Consider the following 23,804-nt stretch of genomic DNA (forward strand, 5'->3'; position numbering starts at 1 on the left):
CATCGCTGGTGCAACCACTTTTTCAGAACCACACAGAGACACCAATCTTGGCCAGGAGTCAAGAATGCTCTTTAAAATTATATTAATTTGCTTAACGATTTCTTTCCTTGGAGACATCAAAACTGAATGAAGGAGAATGTCATGATCATGTTTGTTAGTTATTTCATTTGGAAAGTCTGCATCTGTAACTGATACGTGAAGTTGAAAAGCTTAAAATAATGTTGTTTTGACAAGGTTATATTATGCTGCGATAGCATATTGGAGGTACTGAGACAGTGGATTGTTCTAAGTCACTGAAATTTCCTTAATGAATAATTCAAGCTCTCATCTGGGGAGTCAAATTACTCAAAACTTTTCTTCTAGCTTCCCTTGCAGGGAACTCTGAAATGTGTTAGTGGGAGGGTCATGCTGCAGTTGCCCAGAACATTGATGTCTAGATAACTGGCAAGACTTACAGTTCTGTGGAGATGAGCCATGTGGTTGTTGTGTAGGGTGGAATCTTTTCCTTGCTTTGCTTTTTGCTGCCCCTTGTGACTGACAGGAGCATCCAAACAAAAAACAGTGTCTAGGCCTTTAATGGAAGCAAATGTAACATTGGAGACATCCAAAACAATGATCTAAAAGATGCTTCCTTGGCCTGAATCTCTGCTGTTGTTTTGACAGAGAAAGCTAAGACTGTATCCATCTCCGAAGGAGAATTTCAGGGAGTCATTACTAAAAGTTTTAGTGTGATGTTATGGCAGGTTTTGATCTAATCATAAGCTAATGGTCATAAATTGGAGATAAGGGGGTGGATAATCACTGAATCTAGTGACTAAATGGTCACCAAGGTGACCACTCATTGTGACAGCTCTTGGGTTTATTCTTAGGGAATAAATAAAACATGCTCTTGGATTGGCTTTTAGATGATGTCTATGGTATGTGCAAAGACTGGCATCTCTGTATTGCTCTGAAAAAGTGATTGTACCAATGATTAAAATAATGAAGGAATAACATGAATACATAGGGACTAAAAATGGAGACAACAATGCAAAACAAGTTTCAGCTAATAAGAGAAACAATATGAGAAGGAAAGACTTTATAAATGCAAAGCTAGAAGGTGATGGGTGACAAATAGTCCCCCAAAATACTAACTGTCTAAAATTCTAGTTGGCTCTCCTTTGTCATTAAGTGATAAATAGATGCTGCTGAGAGAGATGGAAACACTGCTTTTGAAAATTCAACCTAAAGCAATACTAATAGTGGCTAGCTATTTAAGGAAGCAGGCCCAGTGCAGAGATTAGGTTGAAAAATATTTAGATCAGCAAATTTGTATCCAAATAATTAGAACCTAATTTATGTACTGTAGTTTTAGAAAAGACATGTTAGTGTTTTCTTGTCATGCGATTTCCAGGGAAATGGAAAGAGCTAGCATAGTACTTAGCTTTAAAAAGGTGAATTTCTTGGAACTATCCATCAGTCGAAATGACTTTGTCTGTAGAGCTATTAGAAAAAGATAAAAACATAGGAAAATATTAAGGAGACATAGCTGAGAAATTTTGGGCAGATCCAGATAGCTCTCCCGAAGGATGGAGGCATGGATATGCTGTTGTTTGAAATACTGCATTTCATCATTACCAGTAACTGGATTTTGGAACCAGCAGAATAATTTGCAGGTCTGATTGAGACTCCTGTGGTTACTACTTTCATTGTTGACTTGGTTAGGGCTGTAAATTATTGCAAGGGATTATCTCATCTCATCTCATCTCATTTATTCAAGGCAGGATGCAGTCATTCCCTAGAGCTTTGTAAAACCTCTTCTTGTGCCTCAGTTTACTTTTCCCTAAAACACCCTTGCTTTGCTCAAACCTTCTTTTAAAATCATATGGTTACTCTTAGTGCAGACAAAGCCGTATCTGGTGTTTAATTGTTAAACGTTTTTCGGGGGGAAGCCTGTGCAGAAACACTGAAGCATGACTGTGCACAAATGCTTCTATCTACAGCAAGCAATATGCATCAAATAATACCATACATCTGACTCCCATGGCCAATTAAATGTTGAAGCATTGAGAAAGAGAGCTTGTAGAGAGATGGAAATACTGAATGCTCAGTTGAAATACTGAATGCTCTTTCTTTTTTTTTAATCTCTGGTAATATTAATTTGCAATTTCCTGCTCTTCTGTACAGAAAAGTCAACTTGCATACAGCTGTAACTTTAAAAAGACCTTTGCAAGTTGTTCTTGAAATTTATTCTGCCTGAAGGGGGATAGATAAAGCATTACACATTTACAGTCCAGTTGAGGCCATTGGTTGGTAATTGGACTATTAAAAAAAATATATATATGTAAAAGCCAACCTGTGTAGAAAATAAAGACTTGAAATGAAATAATTTAATACATCATCCTGTAATTCTAATAACTCATTAAAGCAAAAATTCTTACGCCAGACATACCTGACACTTTGGTATTTGAAAACCAGATCACTGCTGATGTTTAAAATGAATAACTTATAGAGACCTCACCACTACATGTCTGTCTCAAACTGTGTTTTGCCCTTTTTTGGTAGACTTGGCTTAGAAAGAGGTGCAACAGCTAAGGAAGCACTGGATGTGATAGTGGCTCTGCTGGAAGAGCATGGACAAGGTGGAAATTATTATGAAGATGGGAGTTCATGCCATACTTTCCAAAGTGCATTTTTGATTGTGGATAGAAGTGAAGCCTGGATACTGGAGACTTCTGGAAAGTACTGGGCAGCAGAAAAAATCACAGGTCAGTTTATTGCTCGCAGCAAACAGCTCTTATTATAAACAGCTGTAAATAATTGTCTTGGAAGAATTGGTTCTTAAAGTTACTGAGTTTAGATAAATGAGTAGTTTGTGCAAGTATTTGATGAAATAGTTGATTTTCACCTTCTTTCTAGCACCATCAGATACCAAATTGAGGAGGGAAGACTGATCCTGCTGTCCTGATAAAACCCAAATTCTGGAAAGCAGCTGGCTTCTGAGATCCCTAGGATTATGGAGTGCCAGCCTGCCACCTTCTCTTGCCCTAGCTGGCTGATATTTGAAGAACAGTGTTATTTACTTAGGCTTTTTAGCTGCATCAGCAATACGTAACCTTCATGCCCTTCCTCCCAGCAAATAAACTCTTCCCTTCATCTGCTGCTTGCAGCTCTTTGAAATGATACTGCAGCTCTGTTCTGTTTTGTTGGTTTTTTTTTTTTTTTTTTTTTTTTTACCAGCACATTTCTCTTCAGGAGGTCCCTGTGAGCTGTAGATAGAGCAGTTTCCATCTCCTGCAGCCTGCTGAGGCTACCAGGAGGAGAGGCTGTTGGCTGTGCAAGAACTCCATTTCATACTTTGTTCAAGTAGGGTTTTTTATTTTTTGTGTTTGTTTTTTTCTTTTTTTCAACCATAAGCTTCAACTCTTGGAACTCTTCAGCTTCAAATGGATGCACAAATGCTGCTAAAACAGGGAAAATGTGGCATTCCCCAGTGTGAAGGCAGTTTTTGTTTCTTGACTCTGTTCTCAGAGTTTTTCTGTTGCTAATATTCCCGCTGCAGTTCTGTAAAGCTTATAGTGAGTGTTTATCAAGCAACTCTTCAACAGTAATTTAAGAATAAACACTTTAAAATCCTTGTTACTGTTCTTCAGTCTGAGTGGAAAAATTTATTTGCTTGATAAATTTTCATTTTTTGAGGGGGATCAGAACCAGGAAATACTATTTTACACGAGTTACTAAATGTGATATTTAAAGAACTCTTAGGGAGTGGCTTACATGGCTTGATACAAACATAAATATTTCTAACACCCAAGAAAATTCCCTAAAAGGTGTGCTGTTTGAAAGTGTGAATCAGAACAAGCTGTTAGTGACCCAGTGTAAGTCAGAACTGAATGACAGTGACTGTTCTGCAGACTGATACACAGAACTTCCTCCTGTAAGCTGTTACTCATTTAAATTGCATACATGAGGCATTACAAAAGTAAGGTTACTTTTATGGAAAGCAGTGTTGATAATTTTCACAAATACTGCTTTGGTTTCTGTTTAAGAAAAAATCTCAGCCAAATTCCAGAACCTGGTTTTCTTTAAGTGTAGAGATTTATTTTATCAGCTCTTTCCCTGGCTTCCAATGCATTTGCTTTATTCTCTCTGAGGAGTAACTGCTGCAGCTACTGTTAGTCACGCTGTAGATATATGGATATAAGCACTGCGGTATTTTTGAGAAAAGCAAATTTAAAAACTCTTTCATATTCTTTGAAGGTTACTTACACTTTCTTTTTACTTCATGCCATTTTAGAATTTAAGATTAAAAACAAAGTTAAATTTGAGCCTACCTGGCAGCTTACAATAAAATTGTTTTTCGACTGGAAAGCTTAAAGCAATTGATAAGCTTTTAAAAACATTTTTCCAAATTAAATTTTCAGTTCTGATGGGCAAAGAAGGGTCATTACATTAATTGCAGCTTTGCTGAAATATAAAGGGTGTTTCAAAAAGATGGACCCAATTGCAGAGAGACAGTGATTTCAAATTGGGTCCATCTTTTTGAAACAGCCTGTATTTTGAAATCGAGTCAGACCTTAAGCCTTGTTGTGGCAGTGGAATACATCACTGGAGAAAAGATTAGGCAGGTGCCATAGAGACCACTGTTATTTCATAGTCAGAATGTGTGAGGTACAGATTGTGAAACTGGTACTCTGACTAAATAATGCTATTAATCACAAGGCAGTGTAAAAACCTAAGTACGGCACAGAGAATTGAGATCTGCAGCCTGCAGTGACTGGTGATTCTGTGCGAGTGTAGTTAGGCAGTCGTGCCAAATGTACATCCTAACCACCGATTTAATTTGTTTCCTGATTGAAATTACATTGTCCTTCCAGCTTCTCCCAGAAAAACTGTATTAATGCTTTCTTCTAATATGTGGCTCTTTCTACAGAGGGGGTGAAATGCATTTGCAATCAGCTTTCATTAACTACAAAAATTGATGCTGAGCATCCTGAATTAAGGAATTATGTGAGAAGTCAAGGCTGGTGGAACGGAGACTCAGACTTCAATTTTTCTGAAGTGTTCTCTCTTGCTGATGACCATTTAGCCTGCTGTTCTGGCAGGGAAAGCCTAGAAAAGCAAGGTGGTAAGTGTTGAACCATCTTTCTGTGTATGCAGTGGGACTTTTGGTCATTACTGCCTCCTTTCAGGCATTCTGTCCAGAACTACATGTGACTGAGGAGAATGCATCTACATGTAAACTGTGTGGAAAGGAAGACCAGAACTGAAGACTGTCCCTAAACTTGCCACAACTAAGGATGAATCCCTTAATGTCCCCCTCACATTTAAGGTTTTGAAACAGGATTGTGAAAAAAAAAACTAACAAACTTTCTTCACTGTTGTTCTGATGTGCATGATGTGCTGCTGCGTTTGTGCTTTGGTGTAATTATAGTGGCCTAATACTAAAATTATAGTATTAAAAACAATGGATTTACATAGGAAAGTTTGAGCTGAATGGATTCTACATTTTGGGAGGTTTGCTTAGGCTTTTGGGAAAGGAATTAAGACCATAGTTTAAGGAAGAGCAATGCTAGTCAGTTGCAAACTGAAGTCCCTTTTTCATTGTCCAGCCAAACACAGTTACCAGGACAGACAACGTGCCAATTGCCTTCAGTCAAAGAAAGGTTTATTTCCAGTCCAAAATTGATTAATGACTGAAGTTCACAGCAGCTGGCCAAAATAGCTCTGAAATTACCAGCTTGCAGCAGCACATGGCCAGCATGTATCTGCTCTTTCATGCATGAAAAAACCCTTTACTGCAGATGTGAATTTACTAGATTGTTAGCATTTTCAGTTATTGGCAAATGTCAAGAAGAGTGTAGAGATGAAATATTTATTGCAATGCAGAGTTCCTACTAAGACTATAGAATTACATGAAGTGTGGTTTGTGTCCAAGAGGCAGATACAGTAATCCTTGAGGACCATAGGTGAAAGGTCTTAATAAACCTGGTTTATAGCACTACCCTGTTTCCCTGAAAATCAGGCAGGGTCTTATATTAATTTTTGCTCCAAAAGATGTGTTAGGGCTTATTTTCAGGGGGTGTCTTATTTTTCTATGAACAACAATCTACATTTATTCTTGAACAAAAAAAATCAGCATTTATTCAGATGCAGTCATGTCATCACATTCTGTCACATCTGTCCTGCTGCATTCTATTGCCAGTTAATTTTACTTTTTTACATGTATAGCTGCCTGGACACTATTTAAACTGACTTTTTAATGACCTGTAACTAGGGCTTATTTTTTGAGTAGGGCTTATATTTCAAGCATCCTCAAAAATCATGAAAAATCATGCTGGGGCTTATTTTCAGGATAGATCTTATTTTGGGGGAAACAGGGTAAAAAGTATCAAGGCCCCTACAGTCAGATGGCTGTGGCTGCAAATCTTTCAGACTGCTGGGTCTTCCTGTGTCTCCTGGTGTACTGAGGCACCTGTGCATGGAAGTGTTTGAGAAGTTGCTGGAGAAGAAGCCCTACCTGCCAAGGGAGTAATGCAAGAAAACATGGGGTGCTGTGGTGTGAAAGCTGTGATAAGACACAGGCAAGAAACAGACTAAGAACCAGGGATTCTTGTGGACAGTGGTTTGGAGAAAAATCTCAGTGTCTGCTGCTGTGACACCCTGTGAACACAAGGTGATATTTCAGAATTTCGACTGAGAGCTAATGGAAATAGATGAGAATTGGGAGGTCAGGGTGCTCCCAGTCTGCCCAGACTTTGGCAGAGGCAGCTTCTTGGAGGAAAATGGGTGGGTTTATGTAAGTAGTCTGTTCGTAGTGGTTGCTAAAGCAGTATTACAGACATGATGGCCTTCTTCCTTAATAATACCTTTTTAATGACATTTCTCCCCACCTAGCAATTGTAATGCCTAATTAATGCCTCTTGCTGTTTTCTTTTACTAGCTAGGAAAGTTCATTCTGGGTTTACATTGTTTAAATAGAAAGTGTTAACAGGGATTTGTGATGTACCCATACTGAATGTCACTGATCATATTAGGCCAAAGCCCATTCAAGCTAAAATCCTTACCTTGGGGTCCAAGCCATTGAACACTCAGAATTTTTTTTCCCCCAACTTCGTGTAGGTGACATTTCTGCACAAGCGATGATTGATGTCCTGCGTGACAAGGATAGCGGTGTCTGCGTGGACTCTGAATCTTTCCTTACTACAGCTAGCATAGTGTCTGTTCTGCCTCAGGACTCTAGTTTTCCCTGCATTCATTACTTCACTGGCACGCCAGACCCTTCAAGGTAAGCCACAGCATTGGGGTTCCCTGGGTGCAGAGCAGATGATGAGTCAAAAGATATTAAACAAACCTTGCTACTAAAGTTGGAATGTGCTTCAAGAGCATGTTCTAACCAGAAATGCAATCAGTAGTTGTTGGTGGGCAATCTGACAGTCCTGTGTTACTGAACTGTCTTGCCGCAGTTCTAAATGGGCACCACTGGGCTGAAAGGCTGGATCTGGAACTTTGCCTAAACTCAGAGCTTCAGAGTAAGTGCAGTTTGGGGAGGACCCAGGAACTACTACTCCAGCATAGTTGTTCTTCAGTGGGTTCTTGTTGAGATGATGAGGTTGTGGACCATTTTAGTAGCGTCTCTTGAACAGGCGGGTACAAAACTGAAACAAACTATGTGTCTAACTAGCAAAAAGGGGGCATGTACTATAGGAAACCTTGTATGACATCAAAATCTTAACAGACCAAAACATCTGCAACTCCTAGGTATCCCAAGTATTGGTTTTTTTTTTTTTTTTTTTTATTGGAGGGACAATTTCTAGTTGGTTTAAATGATGTTTTCCCTAGTTGAAAGCAGCAGAAGAGATAAGGGAACTCATGAGCCAGATCATCAAAGAACTAATTAATTATCTTGTGTTTTAAACAGAATCCACAGAAATTAAACTAAACCACTTGCAGTTATTCAGGAGATCTGCCACTTGCATTGAGGTAAAGAGGTTATGGGGAGAAGGAAACAGCTGACAGTCATTCCTGCAAGAAGAGTAGTAGTCAGCATTAGGTTCTGCCAAGGGCTACAGAAGTCTTCCATGCCAAAGGGACTTTCCACCTACCTTGCATTATGCAGCTCAAACCTTCAGGGTTAAGTATGAAGTTTGAGCTTGCTTACCAAAGCTTTTATTTGACCTGATGCAAATCCTTTGAGATAAAAAGGAGCAAAGCTTCAAATTGTTTTGTTGGGATTTCTATTCTTTTTAAAGGTGGAAAGTCTAACTGTAAACCCCCTTGTTTAGAGGCCTTTCTTGCTCTATTTTATTCTCTAATGCATTTAAAAAAACATTATTTTAAGCTAGTGAGTCACATAAACTCTTAGTCAGCAAGACTTCATGACAGTGATGGAAAGGGTAGCAGCAATGAACCTGCTGACTGTATGCAGACAGTGGCTATTAATCATGTTTTGCAGAAGTCTTGCACTTCTGGCAGCTTCTTTACTGCAGAATGAAGGGTGCTATTTTGTTGTGTAGCTGAAGAGAAAGAAGGTGGTTTCTCCATGCACTTGCCAATATGCGCTCTCAGATTTCCAGGAATTAAGATCCTGGATTGCTGGGGTTTTGTTCTCTCTCTCTCTCTGGAGTTTAGATCCAAACTCAGTGTTGAAATTGTGTGAGAAGTGTCACAATATTGGTAGTTATGTATTTTTTTCTTCCACTTGATATAAAATTTTAAAGTGCTGCTGTTTATGTGCCACATTATCCTATATTGAGCAAGGTGTGTAATCTTCCCTGCTCCACAGAAGTATCTGTTTGTGGTATTAATGAATATTAAATCTGAGAGGAGAAGGAGAGATGGCAGTTTGAACAGAGGAGAAAAACTGATGTGAGGTCAAATGCTCAAATTTGTTTTAAAAAAAAAAAAAAAAACAACTTAGAAAGGAAAGTGCAGTGCTACTTTTCTGAAGAAGTGGCAGAATCGGCATGAAGGAGACCAAAGAAGCCTAGATGTAAAAAGGGATAATGAAGTTTTATGATAACTGGCAAATCCAACTCTTTTAAAGCACATAGATTTGTTTTGCTTGTGACCAGTACCAACTCTCTGACCCAGTCTGTGCTTAGTGTAGATGAACCACCTATGCTGTTCTGCATCTGTTGTTTTAAAATAGCCTGGTGAACGTTTGAATAACATATTAAAAAATTTTGTAGTACTGCAAGCAGTAATTCTCATTTCTTTCAGGTCCATATTTAAACCCTTTATTTTTGTTGATGATGTAAAGTTAGTACCAAAAGTACAGTCTCCTTCTTTTGGCAATGATGATCCTGCCAAAAAGATACCTCGATTCCAGGAGAAACCTGATCGCAGGCATGAATTGTACAAGGCACATGAATGGGCCAGATCTCTCCTTGAGAAAGATCAGGTGAGAGCCATGGGACTGGGAATTCAAGAGGTAAATGTAGATTCCTATCTCCATAATTGACTTCACAGCCAATCACTGAAGGAAAAAAAAAAAACAACAACAAAAAAATACAGCCTGTTCTGGCTAAACATTTCTCTATGCTATCAGAATAATAATTTTAAAAAGGCTTTTGCTGAGTATCCTTAGAATTCTTGCAAGTTTAGCTTGAATAATGGTGCCCTCTGAAAGGCAAACTATTCTGCATAGGTTTTTTTGATGATCCTGAGTGTGTTGCTCTGCTTTATTACTTTTACAAAGTTGAAAAGTCAAACCAACAAGCTGTTTAGCTTGTTCAATCCTCATTGTGTGTATAGTCTTTTAAATTGATTATTGAACACTGGGTGTTAGTGCAACATGGTATCAGAATTATATGATAGGATGGTGGCAGGAATGTTGTAATTTAAATGATATGCTGGACTGAGAACTGCATAGTTTGAGGGTTGGGATGGTTTTTTTTAGGGAATGATTTGCACATGACAGTTTTGCAAGTCTCAATTTATTGCATTTCTGTTAATTTGTAAGAAATAACTGAAAATGCCATGAGAGAAGAAAGGACATTTTCCAGTGCTATGCAACAAGTACTTCAGAGCTGAAAAGCTTCCAGTGTAAAAACCTGAAGTGTTGAATGGGAATAATTTTTTTTTTTGTTAATAAGTAAAGGCAGAAAGAGGATTATTCTACACAGATGGAGATACAACTTTTGCTGTAATAGTGCAAGTAGTTCAACAACTGTTCTTTGACATTTGTAATTACAACTGCAGCAGTAAACTAGATAACTGGTTAAAATGAAGAAAGACAGAAGGAGAGATCAACAGGGCATGCTGGTGATGCTGGTATGGGTATTTTGGGCAATTTGTGGAAGACCCACATAATCATGTTGAGCTTCCACAGATGACTTGCTTTTCTGTGGTTTTCCTCTGTGTGTGTTTGCGTGTGTCAGAGTCTTGAAGATCATAACAGCATTCAGACTTATCCTTTAGTGATTAAGGAAACCATGGTAACCTTTGCTAGTACAGACTTTCTTTAAATGCAGTTTTGGCTATGTGTGGGTTTTAATCCCTTGGAATGGTTTAATTTAAAATCTCTGGCCTCCGTGGTAACATCGACTCAGTGTGCAGGTACTCTGCTCTTTCTGCACAAATGCTTATACAAATCCTGGAAAGCTCAGAACCATCACTCATTCAAAATGTCTTTTCTCCTGGAATTCAATGTTGGTAGCTGTGAAGAAAACAAGCAATGCTTCTCCATTTAAAACAGACTGAAAATTAAAACAACAACAAACCACAAAACCAAAAAACAATAATAGGAGATTCTAAATTACATCTAGATTTGAAGAAGCTGTCATTTTTCTTTTTTTAAGAGTGAATTTTGTGCCCAGAAACATGAATGAAAGTCAGTCAAAATGACACTCAAAGCCTTCCCTGGGATCTGGAGTCTTACTGCTGTTATATTACACATCACTTCAGATCTAATCATCATCTTGCAGGTGATGATCTGAGGGATACATGTGTATGTACCATGATCTGTACAATCCCCGGGGCTTCTGGTCTTCTCATACAGTTTTGTTTGTGGGTTTATAGGCATAAGAAGTTGCTTAACCTCTTTCCTATTTGTACAAGCCTTAGACTGTTTTCCTCTGTCCATGTTTCACTCCATCTTCCTTCTCTGCTTTAAACTTAGCAACTCCTTTTGGTTATTTTTCTTAATGCATAAAGTGTGCAGCACTGTTCCTTTCAGCCTTTTTGCATACAAACTACTTCTGTTAATATTATAGGTTTTATAATGGTCAAAGGCTTTCTCATTTTCAAAAATACTTTAAAAGAACTCCATAACAGAAGAGAACAGTAAAATGCTTTAATGAGCCCGTTTGCTGATTAATTGAGTTTGTTTTTTTCATGTCTTTAGGATAAAGGCCAGAAACTGATGAGGATTATGTTAGACCTTGAAAAACAAGGCTTAGAAGCAATGGAAGATATCCTTACTCGTACAGAGGTTCTGGATCCTGCTGAAGTAGTGGATCTTTTCTATGACTGTGTTGACACAGAACTAAAGTTCTTCAAATAAAGTAAGCAAACACTTCAGTTCTTTAGATACTGGGTTTCTGGTATCATGGATCAGTGCATGTGAAATGTTGATCTGATTCTGATCTTCCTCCTTCTCTTTTACACCAAGCTAAGGGTGTTCAGAATCAGATCCAAAGCCACCTTCTACCTCAGTGCATCTACTCGGATTGTCTCCAAGGTCCCTTTTCCTCTCTGCTCCATTGCAAATTTTTTTCTTTCTTAATTTCACTGTTGCTTGGAATGGATTTAAAACTAATTTTCTCTCGTTTCAGCTACAGTGACTCTCGTTAGCCTTTTCACTGGAAGACTGCAGAGTTCTTCAAGCCTTGAAAGAAAGTCTTCACACTTGTGAATTTTCAGGAGAAACATTTCTAGAGGAAAAAAAAAGTTACTTGCTAGCTGTATCAGGTTAACAAATTGCTTTCTTTTGTCCAATCTTGTGGTGTTTCTGTTTGTGTATGTATATAGTGAAAGGAGAAAGTTATTGACTGGTCCAATTACTGTGTGCATGCTGGCTAATTTAGTACAGAATGTTTAAATATGTATGTTGGGCAACCAATTAAAGCAAAGATTAACTTCATCAGGATAACCACCATATTGTTATTGAAAACAATCTGTTTTTTCCTCTATTGCTCAGAACTAGGCTCACAGCAAGGCTGACTCGCATTTTTCTCTTCTTGCTAATCCATACAAAGAAAGTAGAGTTGAAATCCCACTTTTTGGGGGGGCAGGAAGGTAAGTCATATTGGAAGGTAACCTCATATTGGTATATTTGGTTACAGTCACTCAGCATCTGACCTCACACCTGTACAAATGACAGGAAACTGGGTCCTCCAAGATAAATTTTGCTTCTACCTGCACCCAACTTAGGGATGCCTGTGTTTTTGTGATGCAGGTGGCTGCTGCTCTAGTACTGACTACTAAAACACAGAGACAGCCTGGAAGCCTAAGACATCTATACATAACCTATTGGCTCTTAAGATGGAATAAGGTGTCATATTTATATGCAAGCTACAAATTTGGAAATTTTTTCTGAAGGAATAGATGCTGGACATTGATCAGTACCTGACTATTCACCATCTTTCTGCCTTTGTACTGCTGAACACTTCCTAGTACTCCATGGTGAGCATACGTGGCTGATGAATCACGTACCAGTGAGTTACTGGTGGGTGTGGCAATCCAACTGTGGTTAGGCTTAGAAATGGTTGTCTTACGCTTCCTGATATTAAGTGCAGTTCTGCAGCATGATTCCCTTCCTTGACAGTCTTTACAGACAGACCTGCTTTTCATGTATTTTCTTCTTGTAGAAGTGAGATGAGGCAAGCCCTTTAAGAATTAAACCGCTCAACACTGCTTCCTGCATCATGTGAAGATGGCTGGGCATTTTTTTAACAGGAGGTTCAGACAAGAAGTCCCTGTTTTTAATACTTAGAAGTTAGCATATGGTGTTAAAATGCTTTGCTGTTCAGGGAAGGGCATGGTGAAGAACCATGGGCTTTTCTATTGAGGAAATTGAAGCTCTTTAGAAGGCAGCAACACCTCAACTGGAAATGGTAAGAGTTGTGCATTAAGGAAGTAGTCATTACCATATTGGCACACTGCAGCATCAGAATTTTTTATATGAAATTGTGAAAATATTTTTCTTACGGCCTACCTAATAATCATCCCGTTCACAACATACTCCTCCCATGCTCTCTACTACAGGAACAGCTCCTGTGGATGGGTATTCTGAAAATGGAGACAAGGGAAGGAGAAAGTAGGCAAGTAAACCCTAAAACTTAGCTTCTGTCTACCTAGCCTAGAAGTCCACTTCATTTCAGAGGGTATTGTGCTGGATGAAGCCAGCTGAAGCAGCAGTGTGCTTTTGCTGACTGCCCACAACTGTAGATTTCCCATAAAATCCACTTTTGGAAAGAGAGGGTACTTTGAATGAAAATACTCCTAGTCAGAGTACACTTAACACATACCATGTTGAACTGCTTCTGTAAGCTGTTGCTTGCCGACACTTTACATCCTGATAGGAGTAGCTGGATATTTGCGAACAAGGGCAGAACAGGGATAAAATGATTGTCCCATTGAGAGGGCCAAAATTAGGATATACCACGTCACACAGCTCTTTTGCACAACTCTGATCTCTAGCCTTTCAGTTGCGAGGGAGACAAGATGAAAGAAGAGGGTGTTCCTTCTGAAACCAAAATATATCTTATTTGTCTGTTTCTTAAGAAAGAACAAACCAACATTTGCAATTATCTTGCGGGAATTTATGTCCTTATTTGGAACTGCTTATGTGACAGAACTAATAAATTGTTTTGAGCTCAGTGATTCAGGTAGTAATTTTCTAATAGGATGTTGCTTTTGCTTCAGCTGTGTAGTGCATGTAGAAGAAAATAATACTGTGCTACAGCAACATGCTGGAGTGTAATCATGAGTCCTATATGGCCTTAAAATTTCCAGTGGTCTTGAGTGCAGCTGTGGCTGAGGGGAAGGGCATAGTGGGACCAGCTGCCCCTGAGTGACAGCCAGTGTGATTGTGTATCTCCAGGTAACAGCAATTTCAGAAGTCTCAATGGATCTTGAACAACAATCCAGTACATATGGAAGCAGCATTTCACCAATGCTTGCAAATATGCACAAGCTTTCTAATTTAATCTCCGAAAGATGTAATTTGTTTCTAAAATGCCCCTAATAATAACAAAAAACAGGAGTATTTTTTTTCTTCTTCAGATATCTTCTGGCAGGTAGTCTATCACTAAGTAGGTTTAAAATCCTTATGAAGGTATGTATTAGAAAGCAGTACACAAGTTCCAGAACTCATAAGAACAAACAATAAGTCACCTTTAATAGTACTCTAGCAAAATATTCTTCAAAGCAGTATTAAACCTTTCCAGGTGTTTGTAATGCAATGTATATACTGACCCCTGCTTATTACTTTATTCATGCATATTTATCAAGTAGCTATAATAATGACAGTGACAATAATTACTGTTCAAAGTATCACTATCTTTTTTTTTCACATAATGTACAGCAAGGTATCATAATAGGCTAGAAAAAGACTGATGCTTTCTTAGAGTCCTCCAGGTGAAGAGCTTCTTACCCTTACACCACTCCACACCATGAGCACGTGTGTAGGGGCAGGACTTGCAGCGTAACCGAGCTGTTGCAAGAACAGAGAGAAAAGCAGAGATATGTAAAGATGCAGTTACCTGTCTTTTCCAAATAGTTTTGTTCAAAGGCATGGCCATGGGGAAAGGTCTTCACCTGTCATCTATACTGTTACTGTAGCTGCAGCTGAGGGGAATTTATGGCAGTTATACAAATTAATGCCATAACTGTAGATAGCCAGGCTGTTAGAACCAGGCTTACCCTGGAACAGCAGTGTCTTTTTTCAAGTTGGTGAATCATAAAGGTCTTTTCCAACCTAAATGATTCTAAGGTCATTGTGTCCAACCATTAACCTAACACTGTTGAGCGCACCACTGAACCATGTCCCTAAGTGCTACTTCAAAATGTCTTTTAAACCTCTCTGAAGATGGTGCCTGAACCAGTTCCCTGGGCTGCCTGTTCCAATATTTGACAAGCCTTTTTAGGAAGAAATTTTTCCTAATATCCAGTCTAAACCTCCCCTGGTGCAACTTGAGGCCATTTCTTCTTGTTCTATCACTTGTTACTTGGTAGAAGAGACTCACATCCACCTTGTTACAACCTCCTTTCAGGTGGTTGTAGAGAGTGATAATCAGCCTCCTCTTCTCCAGGCTAAACAGCCCTAGTTCCCTCAGCTACTCCTCATCAGACTTGTTCTCTAGACCCCTCACCAGCTTTGTTGCTTTTCTTTAGACACTCCAGCACATCAATGTCCTTCTTATAGTGAGGAGCTCAAAACTGAATTGGATTCAAGTTGTGGCCTCATCAGTGCCAAGTACAGGGGAACGATCACTTCCCTAGTCCTGCTGGCCACACTATGGCTGATACAAGCCAGGGTGCATTGATGAGATTCTCTCTGAGCTTTCTCTAGGCTGAACAGTCCCAGCTCTCTCAGCTGATCCTCACAGGAGAGATGCTGCAGTCCCTCCATCATCTTATTGGATCTTTGTTGGACCCTCTCAAGCATGTCGATGTCTTTCTTGTACTGGGAAGCCCAGAACTGGACACAGTACCCCAGGTGTGGCCTCATCAGTACAGAGCAGAGGGGAAGGATCCCCTCCCTCAACCTTGCTGGCAACATTCCTCCTCATACTGTGAAATGCACAAAAATAAGGGTAATTCTTGGTTGAAATAGACATCTTATGAACAGATCTGAAGACCTTACCCCAGGCTGCATATTAAAAGCAGAAGCTCAAGTCTTCTTTGCTGCTAGGTTGTTACTTTTTTTACTTTGGGACTGCTTGTTCCACGTGGTGTGTTTTGGATAATGAATCTTTGCTGTTGTTATGGGTTAGCAATTGTAGCTGTAGTTGCCTGTTCATAATGTAGGTGTTGGACCCCTCATCCAGAGGCCTCCTAATTGCTGGGTAAAGACAGTCTGTCACACAAAGGGTGAATATCCACTTTGCCAGCAGAAAAATCCAGGACACATGCCCTTACATACGTAATTCATGGCACGTACATTCACACACACCATTTTTTTTTTTCTTACAGTAGAAAACTTTCTTTTCTTCCAGTCTGGAAAAGTTCTGTTGTCTTTTGTCAAGTCCATGACCAATCTACCCAGCTGGGCTTCTTCAGACACTATCCTATAAGGATCTGTAATCAATAAGAGGTGCGCTCAACAGCAGCCACAGCTCCTCATCAGCTCTTTCCTCTTCACACTTAGTGAGAAAAGGATTGTGGGCCCATCTGTTCATGAAAGTGCCATTCTGCTGCAATCTGAGGACAGTCAGAATAGAAGTAGTGAACAAACATACAGCAAGACTAAAGGTATCACATTAGTTTCTAGTTGTTCATTGAAAAATGTCTGAATAATAACTGGAGGATTTCCAAAATACTTAAAAAATGATGATGGAAGAGGAAAAATGAACTACAGGCATGTAATGCAAAAAGTATTCTGAGGTAACATCTGTCAGCATGATGAATGAGCATTGTTTCAACACTACATCGAATTCAGATTTTATGCTGCTTTGCTTAAAAATTATCCACCTATATACAATAATTTAAAAGCCTGTGCTAACATTCCTGTGGGTTGTAGGCCAATTCAAAAAGTATCATTTACAGCATTTTCACAGTTTACAAAAATGTTAACATTGCAGCACTTGTAATTCAAATATAATCTCTTATCACTGTAATAGGGACCCCTTCTGGTTTATATATTATCTTGATGTCCTTCTTGTTTAATACCAAATCCACAAAGCATCAGAAGACTCTTCTCATCTTACATGTGTTCTTAATGGCGGATTTTTAGAGGGATCTGTAAAACACCAAGCATAGGATTTAAATCAAAACACATGATGGAAGACATGGATCAAATCACCTCTCTTTTGTGATTTCACAAGTTCATGAACAAAAAAACAACTCAGTAGTTGCCTGCCTGTTTTTAACATCAAGGGCTCTGCAAATTCAACAATCTGAAGAACACAGAATGCATATTAAGCCACATAGTTTTATTTTTAGCTACTAAGACTTAACAGTAGTTAATTAAGTGTTTTTCATTGTATCTTTGGTCCCTGCAACCACTGTAACAAATCCCATCCCTCTCTACTTATTCCTGAGCCCAGTTCTTCACATTAACGCAGGTTTCTGTTCTTTATTTTCACTCCCTGTTTTTAATCCTGTTGGATCATTATCAGAGCTTCTCCTGTTTACACACTTACCTCTAGCTATCTTGCTGGGATAGATTTTCTGAAATGGCTTGAATTCATCAGGTGGGGGGAAGTCTTCCATGGAATGGAAAGTAAATTTAGATTCGAAGTCATCTGGGAAGTTTCAGGGAAATAAACATTTGTCACTATTAGACAGATACTTAAAAGAAAGAAAAAAGAAAAAGTAAAAATTGCTACAAGTAATTTCAATTTTAAATGCTGACTTGTTTTCCCCTGGAATTGATAGTGGCTCACTCCATATAAACAATCTTGATGAGTATTTCTGTGAGCCATCCAAGTTTTCTGGCTTAATTGCGAACACTGCCTGCTACTAACTGAAGTGAAGCTTCTGGCTGCTGTTCCAGTTTTCTGCATTGATGAAGTTGTGGTAACAGAGGTATTCCTGTGTGGTTTTCAAGCCATTTAGCTATAAGCAAGAATGAATGGTCAATTCATCAGACCACAGAAGTAATTCTTACCGGTCTTTGCTCTATAGGACCAAAGCTACTAAATGTCCATGAACTGGTTTTAAGGATAGTAATTTTAGCACCCTACAGTAACTTTTCACAACCTTAAATAATTTTGCAGGTAGTGCATGCTCTTTTGGCTACTGAATGATTCAACACCTTTGTGAAAAAGCCTTAATTTTCTCTCATTATGTAAGGTTGAACAAAAAATGTTTCTAATGGGACTAGTTATACTACCTTGTTTTTGCCATGAGGAGGTCTCAAATGACTTTTTGAGGTCTGAGACGCACACAGGCTTTTGTACTAAAGTCATTAACTAAGGCTGAGAGACATAATTTAGGTTATTTTACCAATGATGTGCATGTTTCCATTTTTAAGTGGTGGGTAGGGGTCATGAGCTGCAGCCCAGGCTGAGCCTCCAGACTTGCTTGTAAGTTCAGTTGTTGGTGATCTTGCTGGTGGCTGTGGAGGAGTGACAAGCTTCCCAGCACCGGGTCCTTAAAAAGATAAACATCATCGTGACTTACCAAACTCAACAATACACTTTGTACAAAAGTGGAAGTGTAGAAGGAATGCAGGATTTAGGGCAAACTTTGGGGTACTTCACAGCTGCTGTTTGTCAAGCCTGACCATGGATTTATAGCATTAAGTATTACTTTTAAGTCACTACTGGTGTTGGCTGGGGCTTGCTATATCTAGTTCTAGGGAAGTCTGACATACTGAAGCATGGCTTTGGCCCAGTCTGGAGGGGGAGACTATCCTCCCACTTTCACAAGAACAAGCATTTTGTTTAAGAAAAGAAAAATAAGCAACAACCACACTAGATGGTATAATCACTAGAAGAAATTATTTTTCTGATACTTTGGCAGCTATGTAGGGGAATTACTATCATTCTTGTGCATTTCACTGAGGAGCTACAAGAGCCTTCAAAGTTCACATCTGGGCAGACCTACCACAGGAACTGTGTGAAGCACAGGGAGCCCAAGGTCTCCAAGTTACCAGCCTCTCAAAAGCTGAACCACCATGAATCAGTTCCTGAGCAGCATTAATCACCATCACAAAGCACCTGATGTGCTGTACTTACATGGCCTTTCCCATGGCTGTCAAAGGGAAACACTAATCTTTCTCTTGTCACGTGGCTGGTAAAATACAGGGTACAGAACATTCTCTTCAGATGCTCCTTATTGAGTAGCTGTCTCCATTTCTCAAACCCACACAGATCTAGACTCATTTTTTTATTATCTTCATTATATCAGTCAGAAAAAAGTTCCTCTACCATCTGCTCAAGGAAACACTAGCTAATATCCTCACTTCCCAAGCAGTCAGAGAAGCCTTTGTTGACCCTGCCACCTTGATCACAGGAGGCACTGGCCACTGTGGAAAAGCAGAGGGCTGCATCCATACTTGTCTTTTCTCATCTATAGCTGCAGCTGCCACATCTTTGCTTTAGTCTCTCCTGTAACATTTCCAGCCATTGCCAGGCTGCATGGGTGCAGCAGTGGAGGGATGTGATGTCCTGGGTAAGCTGACACTTACTTAGAATCGTAGAATGTCCTCAGTTGGAAGGGACCCACAAGGATCATCGAGTCCAACTCCTGTCCCTGCATATGACAACAGCTCCACAGTTCACACCATGTGTCTGAGGGTGTTGTCCAGTCTCTTCTTGAACACTGTCAGGCTTGGGGCTGTGACACCTCCCTGGGGAACCTGTTCCAGTGCTCCACCACCTCTGGGTGAAGAACCTTTTCCCAATGTCCAACCTAACCCTCCCCCAGCACATCTTCCTGACATTCTCTCGGGTTCTGTCATCAGAGCTCGACCAGCTGCAGATGCAGCAGACTTGGCTGCCCTACCTGAGACTGGTAGGAAATGACTCCCGAACTCAGTCAATGCCAACATAAAAGCAACAGCGTAGCAGTCCTAAAATGTTGCTGATCAACATATTGCTTCCCAGAATCACAGATTAAACTGTAAGGTGTGTGTGTCTAGCGCTAAGAAGAGCCTGATGTCTCACATGCCCCTTAAACACCATGCGACCTACAGGTACTCCAGACGATGGACTTCACCGTGCTGCTACTTGCCCTCTCCATCTGCACTCCTCCACACTCTCTGGCCACCAGTGCTATTTCCCCGATAGCCAAAGGGAGAAGAAACGTTCCCTCCTTCCAGGTGCGGCTCTCACCTGCCCCTCGGCCGGCTCTCTTCCTTCTGGTCTCCGCCACCGCGGGCTGGGGGAGGCCGGGAGTGGGGGGCAGCGGCAGGGACTGGATACTGCTGGGCTTGTGGAGCTGCGACAGCAAGTTGGGGGACTTAGGGGGCAGCGGAGGGGGCACGTCAGCAGTGCCGCCGGCTAGGGAGGGCGGCAAGAGGAGCCTGCTGGGGATCGTCAGGAGGCGTATGGGTGGCAGAGGAGGAGGTGGGGGTGGCGGTGTGGGAGCGGGACAGTCCCTTCCTTCAGAGGGAGAGGCAGCAGCAGGGAAATCTGCTGTCCTGCTGGGAAGCGCGCACGGGGGGACGAGGGGCAGGGGAGGAGGAGGGGGCGGGTGTGAAGCTCCTGCTTGAAACTTGGTGGGTTTGTCAGCCTGAGGAGGAGGGAGCGGGGGCGGAGGAGCAGCGCTGGGGGACACCCCCTTGGGAGGGTGCTCGGCTGCAGGGGGGAGAGGCGGAGGAGGGGGGAAGGCGAGGGAAGGTTTGCTGGAGGCCGGAGGCGGTGGCGGGGGGGCAGGCAGGCTGGGCCGCCCCGGACCGGCTCCGGCTCCGACTCGGGAGGTGCTGGGGGGCTCCGGTGGGGCCGCTGCCCTTGGGCCTTCGGCCGGGTGCGAGAGGTTACTGCTCGCCTTGGCGGTGCTGGAGGTCGGTGGGGCAGAGGGCTTGGGAGCTGCTGCTCGGACCCCTGGAAGCTGCCCAGGCCTCCCACCTGAAAAACAGGTATCACACATTATACCTCACGGTTTGGTTCCCGCTCATCAGACAGAACAGTGCAAAGAGCCAGCTCTTCATTGTCCTCTCCCCAGTTGTTACTCCGAGTGATTAGCTCTCCAAAACCATCTCATATCCACCAGGTTGCCCCTGGTGTAACGGGGCTTGGCAGGTGATGTGTTCCAGTAGGCACTGGGGACTCTGATTAGTTACATGATGACACTGAGAGACCCCGATCCCTGTTCCTCAGTTGAAATGAAACAGTTTAAGGAGAAAGTGCTTTTCTTCAAAAGGCTTGAGGCGCTTCATACCAGCCGCATCTGCCTAGTACAGCTGGCTGAACATCAATGAGCTGTCTGCTTGGAGGAATCGAGAGTCCTAGTGAAAAGACCTCGAAGAACACAAGATGGACACACACCAACTTGCATCTTTGAAGTTAAGAACTTGTTTAAGATTTAAAAATTCACGCAACATTACATAAAGCTCAATCCCATGGATAAAAGCCAAGTTCTTAAAATTAGTGCCTCAAAGGCTTTCCCAAAGGTACAGGTTCAAATGTTTCCTTTTCAACTGCAAATGCTCAGATGCTTGACCTTAAAAAATGTATTTTCTTGAACAAACGTCAAGGATTTTTCACAAAGCAAGATGTCCAAAAAAAGGCATCTCATTCTGTATTCACATAGTCAGAGTTTTAGAACAACCCGAAGTAGCTACTGCAGCTGAAGCGGTGAGGCGGCCCTATCACAAGCTGAGCTGTGCATTATGGGCTCGTCTTCCAGGAGAAAACTCTGCAGGTAGAGCCAATTTGCTTCTTTCTCTGCAAATGCCCACCTTGCTCTGTGCTGCCTGAGCAGTCACCAGCTGCCCAACAGCACCAGAGGGCATTGCTGTGACTCTAAAATAGTCACCCCTCATTGATGGTGGCTGTTCTTGAGGTGAAAGCAGCAGCAGGGGCTCCCACACATGCCTTCCTTCTTTGTGAAGCAACAATAGCCTTCTTTTTCAGGTCAATAAATTACCTTTCTGGATCAAAACTGTACTTATCAAATCCAGAGAGCAAAAATCTTAACTATGAATCTTTAAAAGTAACACACAAGCCTGTAATACTGCAGAAATGCACACTAACAGAGGGAAGGAAATATGACTTCTATGCCATTTATGCTGAAGTTGATAAGCTCAGATTTCAATATTCAAGGCACAATTAAAAGTTTTCATTAAACTAATGCAAAAAGTCTCCACTAAAACTCTGCACAATCTATTCAATCTCATTCCTACCCAGTGTCGAGATAGCTTATTCTTTATATTTTAAGGAATAAGGCACCTGACATCTAGAAAGATTACTTCAAGCACATCATTAATTGAGCCTTCCATGGTCATGTGGTGAACTAAAGGTTCGGGAAAAAGCGATAAAAATCAAACACTAAAGCTAAACCCAAAGTGCATTTATCCCAAACCACAGTTCCCTCCAGTGATTCTTTCATAGAAACAAAGCCCTTACCCGGCATGTCCCTCTGGCCCGCTGGTCTGAGAACAGGGAAGCCACCAGCAAATAAACCTCCCAGAGGCTGCTGAGAGCTGCCTTTATTAATGGCTTGATTAACTCCATCTCTGTTAGTTTCCTTGGGTTCTGTTAAAAAGAACAAGAAACACAGGGTATATCAGAAAGTAATTTCATTCTTGCACACAGACTAGTAAGACCTGGCACCAACAAACATAGCTGAGAGCAGACGTTTCCCTCTTAAGGCGGGCTCAGCAAGGAAAGTTACTGTTCACAGAATTTCTGACCCAGATCTTGGAGCACAGCACCCTCTGGTGATTCTTAATTTCACATCCATGATGACACCAACCACAAGTTGTGTTAAGACAACAAGAAATTTACGCTTCCAGATGTTTTGGGCATTTTTTGTTCTTTTTATCTAGTAAAGAACAGTTCTTCTGCCAGAGCAAACAATTCCCACTTAAACAATTATTTCATTGAGAAACTCTCAAGGACTTTCAGTTGTGATTTTTTTTTTTTTGGACAAGGAAATGCCTGTTAAGGTGATATCCAGTTATAGACTTAATAGTGTTAATAACAGTGAAGTGTTAATAGTTACTCATCTTACAGCAGGATGCAAGTTTAGAAAGCATCTCCACATCCTAAAGCCATATGAGGGTGCAGACCCTTGCTGAACTTTAAACCTGCCCTTCAATTTGAATACTGTCCAGCTGATCTCTGCAGCTGAGGCTTCAGCACAGCTCACCCAGGGCCCTTACCCAGGAGCACACACTCACTTTCAATCTGTGGTGCGCTGCGGTCGTTGATTTGAGTCACTTTTCTTAAGCGAGTTCCCTGCTGGATATCAGCTAACAGCGCGTTCCGTGCTTTTTGGTCTTCCTTTCGCAACTTTGGCAACTCTGAACTTCCCTGTTGACAATAAGAATATTAGATGGGAGGTGAAGACAAAAACACATGCTTGGAAAGGACACATAAGCAAACATGGGATAGAAGATTTGAAATACACCATTCTTGGCAGCTGTCATTTCAAAGCCTTTGAGTTGAATCAGCAAGAACAGCGCTCAGTTGCATAGGAGGCAGGAAAGATGAAAGTTTAAATATAACACAAATCTAACACTGGCTGTGCTAATACTGTTGAAAGGAAATTAGGAGACACACTTACATGAAATGTGACCCCTTGCTTGGCCATTTATGGTCTCTGCCCCACAACTCCAGCTCTAACCACCTCTCTCTTTTCATGCTATTTGCAAAGCTTTACAACACAGACTTTATATCCTACCTTAGAATAAACATATTTCTGTTTTACCCACTTTGCCTTAGGAAAAGACGACAGTTAATTGCATACTGCACTTATATTTGGATGTGATCGCAGAAGGCTGTCTTTAGAAGAATACAATTTTATTTTAGTAACTTTTCTAGCCTAATCAAGATCTGTAAATGTAAAGTCAGGTTGTCATTTAAAGTTTTGTAACAAAACAAAAAAATATATCTTCCTTTTTTATTCTTATTTCATCAAGTTTCCTGCTATTAAAAAAAAAAAAATCTCTTAAAAGTCTGGATGTTTCTCTTTCCTGAAGTGGAAATAAACCAGCAAAGCTGTTATTTCTAAACCTGTCATGTGGTTAATGGAGCAGTCTAGCAGAG

The 23,804-nt window shown here is 40.7% G+C and overlaps 2 protein-coding genes across 7 annotated transcripts in view; one reads left to right on the plus strand and one right to left on the minus strand.

Annotated features, from left to right (window-relative positions):
• The window catches only part of SCRN1 (secernin 1), a 40,421-nt gene extending 26,615 nt beyond the window's left edge, over positions 1–13,806 (plus strand). For all 4 annotated transcript variants that reach the window (XM_065832506.2, XM_065832505.2, XM_071804997.1 and 1 more), the window contains exons 4-9: positions 2,545–2,747; positions 4,913–5,107; positions 7,102–7,267; positions 9,202–9,382; positions 11,327–11,486; positions 11,757–13,806. In XM_065832506.2, the coding sequence (XP_065688578.1) occupies positions 2,545–2,747; positions 4,913–5,107; positions 7,102–7,267; positions 9,202–9,382; positions 11,327–11,485 (904 nt within the window). In that variant the 3' untranslated portion in view covers position 11,486; positions 11,757–13,806. The remainder of the gene's footprint in view (positions 1–2,544; positions 2,748–4,912; positions 5,108–7,101; positions 7,268–9,201; positions 9,383–11,326; positions 11,487–11,756) is intronic.
• A 1,249-nt stretch (positions 13,807–15,055) lies between these two features.
• Positions 15,056–23,804, minus strand: part of WIPF3 (WAS/WASL interacting protein family member 3) — a 38,021-nt gene continuing 29,272 nt past the window's right edge. For all 3 annotated transcript variants that reach the window (XM_065832208.2, XM_071804998.1, XM_065832209.2), the window contains 6 exons: positions 22,937–23,069; positions 22,161–22,289; positions 19,926–20,660; positions 18,094–18,240; positions 17,289–17,390; positions 15,056–16,885 (listed from right to left, as the gene is read on the minus strand). In XM_065832208.2, the coding sequence (XP_065688280.1) occupies positions 16,845–16,885; positions 17,289–17,390; positions 18,094–18,240; positions 19,926–20,660; positions 22,161–22,289; positions 22,937–23,069 (1,287 nt within the window). In that variant the 3' untranslated portion in view covers positions 15,056–16,844. The remainder of the gene's footprint in view (positions 16,886–17,288; positions 17,391–18,093; positions 18,241–19,925; positions 20,661–22,160; positions 22,290–22,936; positions 23,070–23,804) is intronic.

This window comes from Patagioenas fasciata, chromosome 2 (assembly GCF_037038585.1).
Source record: "Patagioenas fasciata isolate bPatFas1 chromosome 2, bPatFas1.hap1, whole genome shotgun sequence".
NCBI classification, from domain to species: Eukaryota; Metazoa; Chordata; class Aves; order Columbiformes; family Columbidae; genus Patagioenas; species Patagioenas fasciata.